The sequence below is a fragment of the Scyliorhinus canicula genome, chromosome 2, assembly GCF_902713615.1.
Source record: "Scyliorhinus canicula chromosome 2, sScyCan1.1, whole genome shotgun sequence".
NCBI lineage: Eukaryota > Metazoa > Chordata > Chondrichthyes > Carcharhiniformes > Scyliorhinidae > Scyliorhinus > Scyliorhinus canicula.
In genome coordinates this window covers 154,152,472-154,165,601 of record NC_052147.1, presented here as the reverse complement: position 1 = coordinate 154,165,601, position 13,130 = coordinate 154,152,472, and the positions used below count along the sequence as shown (strand labels likewise).

At 50.2% G+C, this 13,130-nt stretch overlaps 1 protein-coding gene across 6 annotated transcripts in view; it reads left to right on the top strand.

The window, feature by feature from the left end:
* The window catches only part of mpp4b (membrane protein, palmitoylated 4b (MAGUK p55 subfamily member 4)), a 121,796-nt gene that overhangs the window by 90,935 nt on the left and 17,731 nt on the right, over positions 1–13,130 (top strand). For all 6 annotated transcript variants that reach the window (XM_038787986.1, XM_038787985.1, XM_038787979.1 and 3 more), the window contains one exon: positions 9,911–10,004. In XM_038787986.1, coding sequence (XP_038643914.1) covers positions 9,911–10,004 — 94 coding nt within the window. The remainder of the gene's footprint in view (positions 1–9,910; positions 10,005–13,130) is intronic.

Genomic DNA, 13,130 nt, shown 5'->3' with positions numbered 1-13,130 from the left:
AATGGTGAGCTCAATGACTGTGTCATGTGAAGCATGTCTTCACCCAGACTTTCATGAAAGGATTGACTTCACTTCTAGAAACTGGGTTCGGGGCTGGTTAAGGGGGTTTGTTTTTGCGATGGTGGGCTTGTTATTTTCTTCTTTCTTGTATTGTTGTTTGTTATTATTTATTATTCTGTTTTGGGGGGGGGGGGAGTTCTTTTCTTGTTTCGGTGCAGAACCACACCTGTGGGGAGAAAATTTGTTGTTGAAAAACTTGAATAAAAATTATTTTTAAAAAAGAAACCTCAGGTGAAATCTTGTGCCTTCCCCTGAGGCCAGTTTGGATGGGGGAGGGACTTTTAATCAGGCAGGAGGTCACAGTTGGGGGCCCCACCAGCTTTTAGCTCCACCCATGAACGATGTTCCCACCCATCTGGCAATTGAGACAAAGTGAGCAATCAATGCCCGCTTAAGGACCTTAACCTGTCTGTCGTGCTAACAATTATACTCAAAGCCGAGAGACTAGTATAATAGAGGCTTTATTGTTGTACGATGCTGTCCCTCCATCTTCAACTGTAGACTAGGGTCTGAGTGACTCACATGCATATTTATACACAAGCTCCCTGTGGGCGGAGCTAGCCGGCAGGGGCTGACCGGAGGAACCTGTATTACAGGTACAGGCATACATCCCCCTACTGCAAGTACGCATAACTACAGTGGTTATATCACCACATTCACCCCCTGTAAAAAAAATTAGTCCGGTGGGGGTGACATGTAACTCTAATACAAAGGATGCTATTTACAAGAGGGTCCAAACAAGGAAAAATCAAGAGTCCATCTGGTTAGCAGGTTACAGGTTGAGCCGAATCGGTGGTCGAACGTTCCGCTGTGATCGGCGTAGCTGTGGTGGTGACGTCAGCACAGGCGGTGATGGCAACGGTGGTGCAGGTGTTGGCGGTGTTGGTGCTGGCTGCTGGCGAGATGACTCCGAGAGCGAGCCGAAATCTTCCGTGTCCTCCAGGGTGGGCAGGGGGATGAGGGATGGACCTGGTGGGGACGAATAGGGGGGCGCTGGGGTTGGCGTGGGGGAGAAAGGGGCGTGGGCATGGGATCGGCACCTGAGGGAGCCAGGTCCCGGAGCGAGACTGTGTCCTGGCGGCCGTCGGGGAACTCCACGTAGGCATACTGAGGGTTGGCGTGGAGGAGGCGTACTTTGTCCACCAGGGGTTCCGCCTTGTGGTGCTGTACATGCCTACGGAGAAGGACCGGGCCCGGAGTCGTGAGCCACATCGGGAGCGACACCCCGGATGTGGACTTCCTAGGGAAGGCAAAAACATGTTCATGGGGTGTACTGTTAGTTGCGGTGCACAGTAGCGACCGAATGGAATGGAGCGCATCAGGGAGGACCTGCTGCCAGCGAGTGGCTGGGAGGTTCCTGGACTGTAGGGCCAGCTGGACGGCCCTCCATACCGTCCCGTTCTCCCTCTCCACCTGCCCGTTTCCCCGGGGGTTGTAGCTGGTCGTCCTGCTGGAGGCGATACCCCTGCTGAGCAGGAAATGACGCAGCTCATCGCTCATGAATGAGGATCCCCTGTCACTGTGGATGTAGTCTGGGAAACCGAACAGGGCGAAAATGGAATCCAGGGCCTTGATGACGGTGGCAGACGTCATATCGGGCATGGGATGGCGAATGGGAACCTAGAAAATTCATCGACCACACTAAGGATGTAGGTGTTGCGGTCGGTGGAGGGAAGGGGCCCTTTGAAGTCCACGCTGAAGCGTTCAAAGGGGCGGGACGCTTTCACCAGGCGCGCGCGATCTGGCCGGTAGAAGTGCGGCTTGCACTCGGCACAGATCTGGCAGTCTCTGGTGACTGTCCGTACTTCCTCGACGGAGTAGGGCGGATTGCGGGCTTTGATCAGATGGTACAAGCGAGTGACCCCCGGATGGCAAAGGCTCTCGTGCAAGGCACGGAGCTGGTTCACTTGTGCGCTGGCACATGTACCTCGGGAGAGGGCGTCTGGGGGCTCATTGAGCTTGCCGGGGCGATACAGGATCTCGTAGTTAAAGGTGGAGAGCTCGATTCTCCACCGCAAGATTTTGTCATTCTTGATCTTGCTCCGCAGCGTGTTGTTGAACATGAGGGCTACCGACCGTTGGTCAGTGAGGAGAGTGAATCTCCTGCTGGCCAGGCAATGCCTCCACTGCCGCACTGCTTCAACGATTGCCTGGGCCTCCTTTTCAACAGAGGAATGCCGACTTTCAGAGGCATGGAGGGTGCGGGAAAAGAATGCCACGGGTCTTCCTGCCTGATTCAGCGTGGCGGCAAGTGCAACATCTGAAGCGTCGCTTTCTACTTGGAAAGGCAGTGTCTCGTCTACTGCGTGCATCCCCGTCCTGGCTATGTCAGATCGAATGCGGGCGAAGGCCTGTTGTGCCTCGGCTGAGAGGGGAAAATGTGTGGACTGGATAAGAAGGCGGGCCTTGTCCGCATATTGTGGGACCCACTGGGCGTAATAAGAAAAAAAACCCAAGGCAGCGTTTGAGGCCCTGGGGCAGTGGGGGATTGGGAGCTCCATGAGGGGGCGCATGCGGTCAGGATCGGGCCCCAGTAGTTCGTTTTGGACTACGTAGCCAAGGATGGCTAAGCGGTCTGTGCGGAACACGTATTTCTCCTTGTTGTACGTGAGATTAAGGAGAGATGCGGTGTGGAGGAATTTATAAAGGTTGGCATCATGGTCCTGCTGGTCATGGCCGCAGATGGTGACATTGTCGAGGTACGGGAGGTGGCCTGCAGTCCGTACCGGTCAACCATTCGGTCTATTTCTCGCTGAAATACCGAGACTCCATTCGTGACGCCGAAGGGAACCCTAAGAAATTGGTACAGACGACCGTCTGCCTCGAAGGCAGTGTAGGGACGGTCTGATTTACGGATGGGGAGCTGGTGGTAGGCGGATTTCAGGTCAATAGTAGAGAAGATCCGGTACTGTGCAATCTGAGTGACCATCTCAGAAATGCGGGGGAGGGGGTACGCGTCGAGCTGCGTGTACCGGTTGATGGTCTGGCTGTAGTCCACGATCATCCTGTGCTTCTCCCCGGTCTTAACCACTACCACTTGGGCTCTCCAAGGGCTGTTGCTGGCCTCGATGATACCCTCCCGAAGCAGCCGCTGGACTTCGGACCCGATGAAGGCCTTATCCTGGGTGCTGTACCGTCTGCTCCTGGTGGCGACGGGCTTGCAATCTGTGGTCAGATTGGCAAAGAGTGAGGGAGGCTTGACCTTGAGGGTCGCGAGGCCGCAAACGGTGAGGGGAGGTAGGGGTCCGCCGAATTTGAGGGTGAGGCTCTGGAGATTGCACTGGAAATCCAGGCCTAGTAAAAGTGACGCACAGAGGTTGGGGAGAATGTACAGACGGAAACGGTTGAATTCCACGCCCTGTACAGTAATTTAACCAGGCAGAAACCCCTGATCGGGACAGAGTGGGACCCGGAGGCGAGAGAGATCTGCCGGTTGGCGGGATGGACCGCAAGGGAATAGCGCCTTACCGTGTCCGGGTGGACGAAGCTCTCGGTGCTACCAGAGTCGATGAGGCAAGAGGTCACGTGGCCGTTGACCAGCACCGATGTGGAAGAGGGTGCTAGGTTGCGAGGACGGGACTGGTCGAGTGTAACGGAGGCGAGCAGCGGTCGATCGGTGGTTGAGTCCGACAAGGAGCGGTAGTGACCCGTGTCCCGTGGCCCCCTCCCGGGGAGAGGACAAAATGGCGGCACCTGGAGACAAGATGGCGGCATCTGCAGTACCTGTGGGTAAAATGGCGGCGCCCATGGAGCGCACGTTGTGGGGTCGGAACAAAATGGCGGCGCCCATGGAACGCACATGGCGGTGGTGGATGAAGATGGCGGCGCCCATGGAGCGCACGTGGCGGGGGCAGCGAAAGATGCCGGCGCCCACTGATCGCATGTGGGGTCGGGGGAAGCGGACGGCGGGGCCCATTGAGCGAGCGGCTGAGGCGAGGGGACAAGGGGCGCGATAGCAGCGACCGTCCGGGACTGACACACCGCTGCAAAGTGACCTTTCTTGCCACAAGCTTTGCAGGTCGCGGTGCGGGCCGGGTAGCGTTGGCGGGGGTGCTTCGGCTGACCGCAGAAGTAACAGTGGGGACCCCCAGGGGGTGCGTTGCGGCGGGCAGCGCAGGCATAGTGCGCGGGGGCGGCTGCTGGGTGGGCCGTTTGCGTGGTCCACGGGGGGTAGGACGGGTGGGCCTGGGGGGCCATTTGCGGGGTCCACGAGGGGTAGGATGGGTGGGCCGAGTGGCTAGCGGAGTAAGTTCACGCACTACGGGAGGCGGCCGTCATGGAAAGCGCTAGGGCCTTTGCGGCCGCAAGGTCGGGGGCGGCCCCTTCCAGCAGTCGTTGCCGGATGGGGTCCGATGCAATGCCTGTAACAAAGGCATCGCGCATAAGTCAGAGTGTTCCGTGGCTGTGAGGGCCCGGCAGTCGCAGTCTCGTACCAGAGGTATAAGCGCCCTCCAGAAGTCCTCAATCGACTCACCCGGATGCTGGACGCGAGTAGAGAGTTGATGCCTCGCAAACAGGGTGTTCGCCGACTGTGCATAGTTCTCCTTGAGCAGTTCCATAGCTGTGGTGTAGTCAGTCGCATCTCAAATTAGCGGAAAGACACTGGAGCTAAGTCTGGAGTACAGGAGTTGCTTTTTCTGAGCCTCCGTCGGGGGAGGGTCCGCTGAAGAGATGTAGGCCTCGAAGACTGCAAGCCAGTGAACAAAGTCTTTCCTGGCGTGAGGCGACTGCGGATCCAGCTGCAGACGGTCAGGCTTGATTCTGATGGCCATGGTGAATGGGAAATCGTACAACAATAAATTGTAGCGCTAACAATTATACTCAAAGCCGAGAGACTAGTACAATAGAGGCTTTATTGTTGTACGATGCTGTCCCTCCATCTGCAACTGTAGTCTAAAGGTCTGAGTGGCTCACATGCATATTTATACACAAGCTCCCTGTGGGCGGAGCTATCCGCAGGGGCTTACTGGAGGAACCTGTATTACAGGTACAGGCATACATCCCCCTACTGCAAGTACACATAACTACAGTGGTTATATCACCACACTGTCGCTGCTGCTATTCACTCAGTGACGGACAGGGGAACTCACAAAGTGGGGAGCATGATAAGCCAACCCCAACGTGTTTACTTGAAGGTTCTCAGGGAGATGGGGGTGGGTGGCCCTTTTTCAAAAGGTTCAGTTTGGGCCCTGATCAAGGGACCTGACATTGTGAAGTGGGGGACCCACTGAGAGCCACCCTGTGCCCTTGCTATTGACTCCCAAGCCCCTCCTCCGCGACCCATCTCCCACCATCACTCACCTATGCTTGGGTCCCTGCTCGATCCAATTTTTGGGTGAGTGTAGTATCGGCAACAGCCACCACCTCCCCCGTTCTGCTGCTGATATACATAAGAGCCTCTTTCTGATTGGCTGGCAGCTCAGCCGGCAGGGCTTCTGCTTCGGGGGTCTTTGATCCCCGGGAAGGACCGCCACTTTCCTATTATTCTCCCTATTGGCACAAAATGTGGTGGGCTTTCTTGAAAAGAGGCAACACAAGGTACTCATTGGCTCTCCAACCAAGGGCTGAGACCCTATTGCCTCCACAAGATTCAACCCCTAGTTTCTGGTCGATTGACAAGGTACAAACTACATTTTCTAAATTGCATTATCGAGACGATGACACGTTTGGGATTTACAAATCTGTAGATTGTAGAAGGGGCCAACGTCCGAGTGAGGGGAGGAGAAGCACAGAGTTTAGGTCAGAACTAGGAACAGAAATAGGCCTTTCAAGTTCTTGAGCTGCTGAGCCATTCAGTAAGATCATGGCTGATCCTGTCCATTATTTTCCTACTCCCTCTCCATTTACATTGATTCTCTTAATACCCAAAGGACTAGCGACCTTAATCAAGCCAATATACTTGACAATTTAGCATCAGTTGCTTTGTGTTGTAGAGAATTACAAAATTGATGACCCCATAGGTGAAGAAATATCTCCTTATCTCATCCTAAATAGCCAACTCCTTACCCTGAGAATATAATCCCGAGTTCCAGTTTTTCGAGCTGAGGAGACTGCCTCTCAGCACCTATCCTGTCAGGCCCACTAGGAATTTTAGTTTCAATGAGATCACCCCCCATTCTTCTAAATAGAGGTTTACAAGATGATGAGGGGGTTAGATAGAGTAGACATTCAGAGACTATTTCTTCGGGTGGGTGTCGGACACTTTAGGAACTTTCAAGCTGTTATTGGATAGGCACATGGAGCACACCAGAATGACAGGGAATGGGATAGCTTGATCTTGGTTTCGGACAATGATCGGCACAACATTGAGGGCCGAAGGGCCTGTTCTGTGCTGTACTGTCCTATGTTCTAAACACTGGAGAATATCATTTCATTCTGCTCAATATCTCCTCACAGGGCAGTCGATAGACTATAGACCTTAAGACCAAAAGATGTAGGAGTCTGCTCTGCTATTCAAAGAGCTCATGACTGACCTGATATGACAATTCTCAACCCACTTTCCCTTCTTATCCCCATAACTCTTGATTCCCACACTGATTAAAAATCTGTCTATCTCAGCCTTGAACACACTTAACGACCCCGCCTTTACATCCCTCCGCAGTAAAGAATTCCAAAGATTCACTACACTCTGAGAGAAGAAATTCCTCCTCATCTCTGCCTTAAATGGGCGACCCCTGGGGGCGGGGGCTATTGTTTCATTGTTGGGGGTGCGAAGAACGTGATAGGAATGGAAATGTTTTATGTACCATGTTTATGTTGCTGTTATCGTTATTATTAGAAAAACTACTAATACCCTAATAAAATGTCTTATAAAAAAAAATGGGCGACCCCTTACTCTGAGATCACACCCTCTGGTCATAAACTCTCCCACAAGGGAAACAACCGCTTAGCATCAGCCCTGACAAACCCCCCTGAGAATCCTATATGTCTCAATAAGGTTGCCTCTCATTCTTCTAAACTCCAATGACTACAGGCCCAACCTACTCAACCTCTCCTCATAAGAAAATCCCTCCATACCCAGGATCCACCTTGAACCTTCCAGTGAATTACGTTCTCAGGAAAGTATATCCTTTGTGATGAAATTAAGAATTTCAGATATATTGTATTAAATGTATTTGGTGCTGTAAGGGTTAAAAGCCTGGGTTAGTGTGTGTGTAACTGCTGCAGTAACATTTTTTTGAAAGCCTGGTTCAAAAGGCAGACACTTTGGCTACAAGGAATAATTACACAGACCACAATCAGTAAGGATAGGCAACAACACCTCCTCCAGGATCATCCTCAATACGGGTGCCCCACAAGGCTGTGTCCTCAGCCCCCTACTGTACTCCTTATACACCTCTGACTGTGTGGCTAAATTCCCCTCCAACTGGATTTTCAAATTTGCTGATGACACCACCGTAGTGGGTCGGATTTCAAACAATGACGAGACACGAGTACAGGAATGAGATAGAGAATCTGGCGAACTGGTGCAACGACAATAATCTCTCCCTCAATGTCAACAAAACGAAGGAGTTTGTCATTGACTTCAAGAAGTGTAGAGGAGAACATGCCCCGGTCTGCATCAATGGGAACGAGTTTTTAGGTGTCAAGTTTTAAGGTGTCCAGATCACCAACAACCTATCCTGGTCCCCCCATGCCGACACTAGAGTTAAGAAAGCCCACCAACGACTACTTTCTCAAAAGACTAAGGAAATTTGGCATGTCAGCTACAACTCGCACCAACTTTTACAGATGCACCATTGAAAGCATTCTTTCTGGTTGTATCACAGCTTGGTGTGGTTCCTGCTCTGTCCAAGAGCGCAGGAAACTACAAACGGTCGTGAATGCAGCCCAGTCCATCACGCAAACCAGCCTCCCATCCATTGACTCTGTTTATAATTCCCGCTGCCTCGGAAAGGTAACCAGCATAATTAAGTACCCCACGCATCCCGGACATACTCTCTTCCACCTTCTTCCATCAGGAAAAAGATACAAAAGTTTGAGGTCATGTACCAACCGACTCAAGAACAGCTTCTTCTCTACTGCCATCAGACTTTTGAATGGACCTACCTCGTATTAAGTTGATCTTTTCTCTACACCCAGGTTATGACTGTAACATTACATTCAGTAGTCTCTCCTTTCTTCCCTATGTACGGTATGCATTGTCTGTACAGCATGCAAGAAATTATACTTTTCATTGTATACTAATACATATGACAATAATAAATCAAATCAAATCAAAGCAAATAATTAAAACATCGTAAAAGTTTGGGCTAATGGAATTTTGTTTATGTAAAGAAGGTTCCCTGGGGAGTTGTGTTTATACTTAAGTAAACAGGTAATGGAATTTGAGTGGGATAAGGGTGATGTAACTAATAGGAAGAGCTAGGGTTGTACCGGGTCTCCAGCAGGCAGGCAGAGTTAAGTTATTGGCTGGAAGGCGAACTGAGAAGCTGTTTCTGAAGAATCCAGCCAGAGATTCTGCATTATTCTGACAGCGTGTCAGGTCTCTCTCTTTCAAGAAGTCTCAAAAGATCTCTTTCTCTCAAAGTGATTTATCCAAGACATCTCTTTACAGCAAGTATTTCTGGATCCGCTAACTGTATTTAAAAGTATATTTTAAGCAGAGATGGGTTCTGCTTGAGTGGAGATAAAAGATAGCAGTTAGAATTTATTTTCTCATGTTATTGTTAAGCATTGCTTAATTGGTAATTGTAAGCTATTTTCTTTATGACATTGAAGTTAGTAATACTGTGTTAGTAATAAAGTTTGTAGCCTGAAAGGATGAATGCGAGGTTTCGGGGTTGGGAGGAACGAGGGCTGGTGGAAGCAAAGGATTTGTTTTTAGTAGGTCGATTTGTGACCTTGGAGGAGCTATGGACAAAGTATGGGGTCCGCTGGGGGGAGGGCTTCAGATATATGCAGGTGTGGGGTATTTTAATAAAGGTCTGCCTGACCTTTCTGGTGACACCACCCTCGTCTTGTTGGAGGGGGTGTTGTCGGTGGAGGGGTTGAAAGAGGGGGTTGTCTCGGGGATCCATGGGAGGATACTGGAGGAGGGCAGGACGTCTCTGGAGGGAGTCGAAGCCAAGTGGGAGAGTTGGGGATGGAGCTGGAGGATGGATTGTGGTATGAGGTGCTGTGCAGGGTGAATGCCTCAATCTCCAGGGAGCCATATTCGGGGCGCGGACTTGCCGGAGTTGCAGACGGGAGCGGGGGCAGATGTGTTAGCCCTCGCCTTGCTGATCACTCTCAGGCAGGTCCTATTGGGGTGGAGGTCAGCTTCTCTACCCTCTGCCCTGTGTATGAAAAGGTGAAATTCGTGTTGAGGGGGACAAGTGAGGGGTTCCACAAGTGATGGGGTCTGTTTATATTACATTTTGGAGAGCTAGTTGTCGCTATCAGGTAGAGAGAGGGAGTGGGTGGGGGGGGTTTGTGGAGTTGCTTTGAGGCTATTTCAGTTGTAAATGTTGTGTTGTGTAACTGTAAAAATTTGAATAAAAATATGTATTTTTTTAAAGTAATAAAGTTTGTTTTAATATACCATATCCTGATTTGTGCATGGAGTCCCTCCTGGAGTGAAGTATCCTTTCCTCAGTCTTATGAATTAAGTTTTTGTCCGGTATCCTGACAAATGTTGGGGTCTTATCCAGGATTGTAAGACCTTCCTTAGTTCAGGAGAGCAAGTTGGTCCACAATACTCCAGGTCCAGGTAAAGAATAAGTGAAAGCCAGAGGATGTGAGTCTGGGAGAGAGTGTCTGTGATGACTTTAGACAGATTCTGGGTTTACTAGTCCACCAGTGTACAACGTGAATCCTGCTCAAGAGGCTCTAGTTCAGCTTGGTGACTCACCTCCCTCTGTCCTTGCAGATACCACCCGGCCACCAAACAGCTACGAGGAAGATGGGCAGGAGTATTACTTTGTTTCCAGGGAAACGTTTGAAGCCATGGCACTGAGCCACAGGTGAGGTGACACATCAGTGATTGGGGTTGGGCTCAAAATGGAGGAGGGGTGGTGGTGAGGTGGGGGAATAGGTGCAATGCTGGTTCAAACAAAACATTTGCAGTCCTATTGGGTGACAACCAGTGGAATATATCAAGTCCATTGCAATTGCATCCAAAACAGGAGGGTGGCAGGGGTGGGGGAAAAACAGATGAAGTGGGCAAAATGATCACTCTTGGGGCTTACCGGTAGAGACAGGAGCGAAATTGATTGGTTAATACCCAGAGGGATAAACCTCAAAACTACCCAGAAGCAACAGTTTCAAAGTAGCGGCAGCTGATTGAGGCCGCCACTATGACGGTTTGGTTCCAGCTGTCCATCCTGGGGTGTAAGTTACGACAAATCCCCAGGATCCAAAGCTTTCCACCCCAGGGTTTAAAGGAAGCTTGTGAGCAAATTTCAGATTCTTCAGCAATAATCTTCTAAATCTCTCTTGAAGGCTGTGGAGTCTAAGTCACTGAGTGCCTTTAAGACAGAGATAAATAGGTTCTTGATTAATAATGGAGTCAAGGGTTATGGGGAGAAGGCAGGGGAATGGGGGATGAGAAACATATCAGCCATGTGTTATGGGCCAGGGTTTAGAGAACCCCAAAGTGTATCATGGAGTTCACCTGACCCACAACTTTTCATAGATTGTGGTATGGGAGAGCACACGGCCCACTCTACATGTGGTACAGCAGAAATGGAAATGTTTTTTTCAAAAAGCAAAACAATGGTTATTCTATGAACTCAAGTTAACCTTTCTAAAACATACAGTGAACATCTTAGCAACCATTAATTCAAATACAACCCCCAAAGAATACAACACAAGTAATCCTTTAAGCTTTCCTTTCAACATTCATAAGACTTAAAACACCGTTTACCAGAAGCACATCAGGTTAAAGTCACTACTGTTATTAGTTTTAAATCACCAAGATCAATTTACAGTCTTTAGATTACAAAGAGAAACTCATACACCTTCTGGCTGTGACTGCAGCTATCCAGCTCTGAAAACGAAACTAAAACACACCCTGCAGCCTGCTCAAAAACAAAAGTAAAAAGCTGACAGACAGCCCAACTCCACCCACTCTCTGACATCACTGCAGTAGTAAACACATATTTCTTAAAGGTACTCTCACTACAGAACTTTATATACACACCCATTTATAAACACCCATTTCTTAAAGGTACTCTCACATGACACATGATTGAATGGCGGAGCAGACACGATGGGCCGAATGGCCTAATTCTGCTCCTATGTCTTATGGTCCCTTTAGAATGGAAAATGTAACTTCCTATTTATGAAAGATGACAGAGAGAGAAATTGGACCTTTCAGTCCAACATCTGTTCAGGGAATGTGGTTGGAATCTATAATTAAGGACTCAGTGACTGAGCACTGAGAGGAATTTGAGTTTGTTAGAGTTAAAATGGGCCAGAATTTTACACACCCCCAACCCCCGGCGGATTTTGAGGCATGGGGGTGGGAGGAGCGTAAAATTGCATGGAAGGGTGCTGGTCACCCTGATGCAACTTTACAGTTGGGGGGGGGGGGGGGGGGGGGGGGGGATGGGAACCCCGCTCACGTCCCTATTAAAGTCCTTAAGTAGCCACATAATGGCCACTTGATGACCTTTTCCCATCCAGCCTCAATTTTTAGGCTGGTGGACGCCAGTTGTATCAGGTTGCCAACAGAGAAAGTTTTCACCCTTAATCTCGGATTGGAAGGGATAGCTCAATTTGAAGGCCCCTTCAGATTTGAGGCACCCTCCCTTCAGGGTCCTGCGAGCTCTGGCCCTCCCACCCACCCCACCTATCCCCTGGCATCGAGATCGCCCCCACACCCGACACCCGAACGCATACCCTACCCTCCCACCCCGAACCCTTGGTACTTACTTAAGGTGTGGTCCCGGGATTTTGGCTGAGGCACAGGACTGCAGTACCTCTTCCAGCCACCGCAGCACTGTGCCTGGTGTGCTGGAGAGCTGGAGGGAAGGTCCCCCTGCTCCCAATCAATGCTGAATTGAATGTAAAATGGCAGTGGACCTGTCAAAGTCAACGGGATTGCGTTCCCTCTAATTCTCAGGATGGCGGGGACCAAGCGCTCTCCATCCTGAAAATTCAGGCCATGGATTTGTAAATGGCTGATCATGTGCAACTCATCTAATTGAATTAAAGTATGTTGAATTGAATTGGCCTGGTTAGACGATTAGTTAGGCAGTAGAAGACGAAGCAGAGATGTTTTCTTTCTAAAGTTTTTTTCCAATTAAGGGTCAATTTAGCGTGGCCAATCCATCTATCCTGCACATCCTTTTGTGTTGTGGGGGTGAGACCCTCGCGGACACAAGGGGAATGTGCAAATTCCACATGGACAGTGACCTAGGGCCGGGATCGAACACAGGTCCTCGGCGCCATGAGTCAGCAGTGCTAACCACTGAGCCACAGTGCCGCCCTAAAACAGAGAAAATGGGTATGCACTGAAATTAGAAAGAAGTGATTAATTAGGTCCCACAAGGATCTATTCCAGGGACTCGATTACTCACTAGAACCTTCAAGTTCTAGTATACGCACCTTCTCCCAGCAGCTTCTCGAACATATGCGCCAAATATGCCCCTGCATCCGATCCCTCACTATCCTGCGGGAGGCCAACAATCCTCAGGTTCTGCCTGCACGACCTGTTCTCCAGATCCTCCACTTTCTCTCGCAGCCTTTTCTGGTGGTCCTCCATCAGCCCCATCACCGCCGCCATTGCGGTGAGCTGGTCATCATGCTCAGCAACCGCCTCTTCCACCTTCTGGATCGCCTGGCCCTGGGCTTCCATTCTCTGCTCCACCGGTCAATTCCCGACTTAATCGGATCTAGGTATTCTTTTCTTTGCTTAGCAAAGCTCTCCTAGAGAAAGTCCACCAGCTGTTCCGTTGACCACTGGGCCAGCAATTCAGGTCACTGAGCCCCCACCATATTTTTCTGTGCTGCAGACTCCATTCCCTTCTTCGACCAACGGTCTCTCCTTTTCAGACCACTTCTGGTCCACGAATCCATACACTGGTGGGGAATCCTTCTCCTCTACCTCCCCAATCTCCTGTTTTATCGATCAAATCCCCCATAAG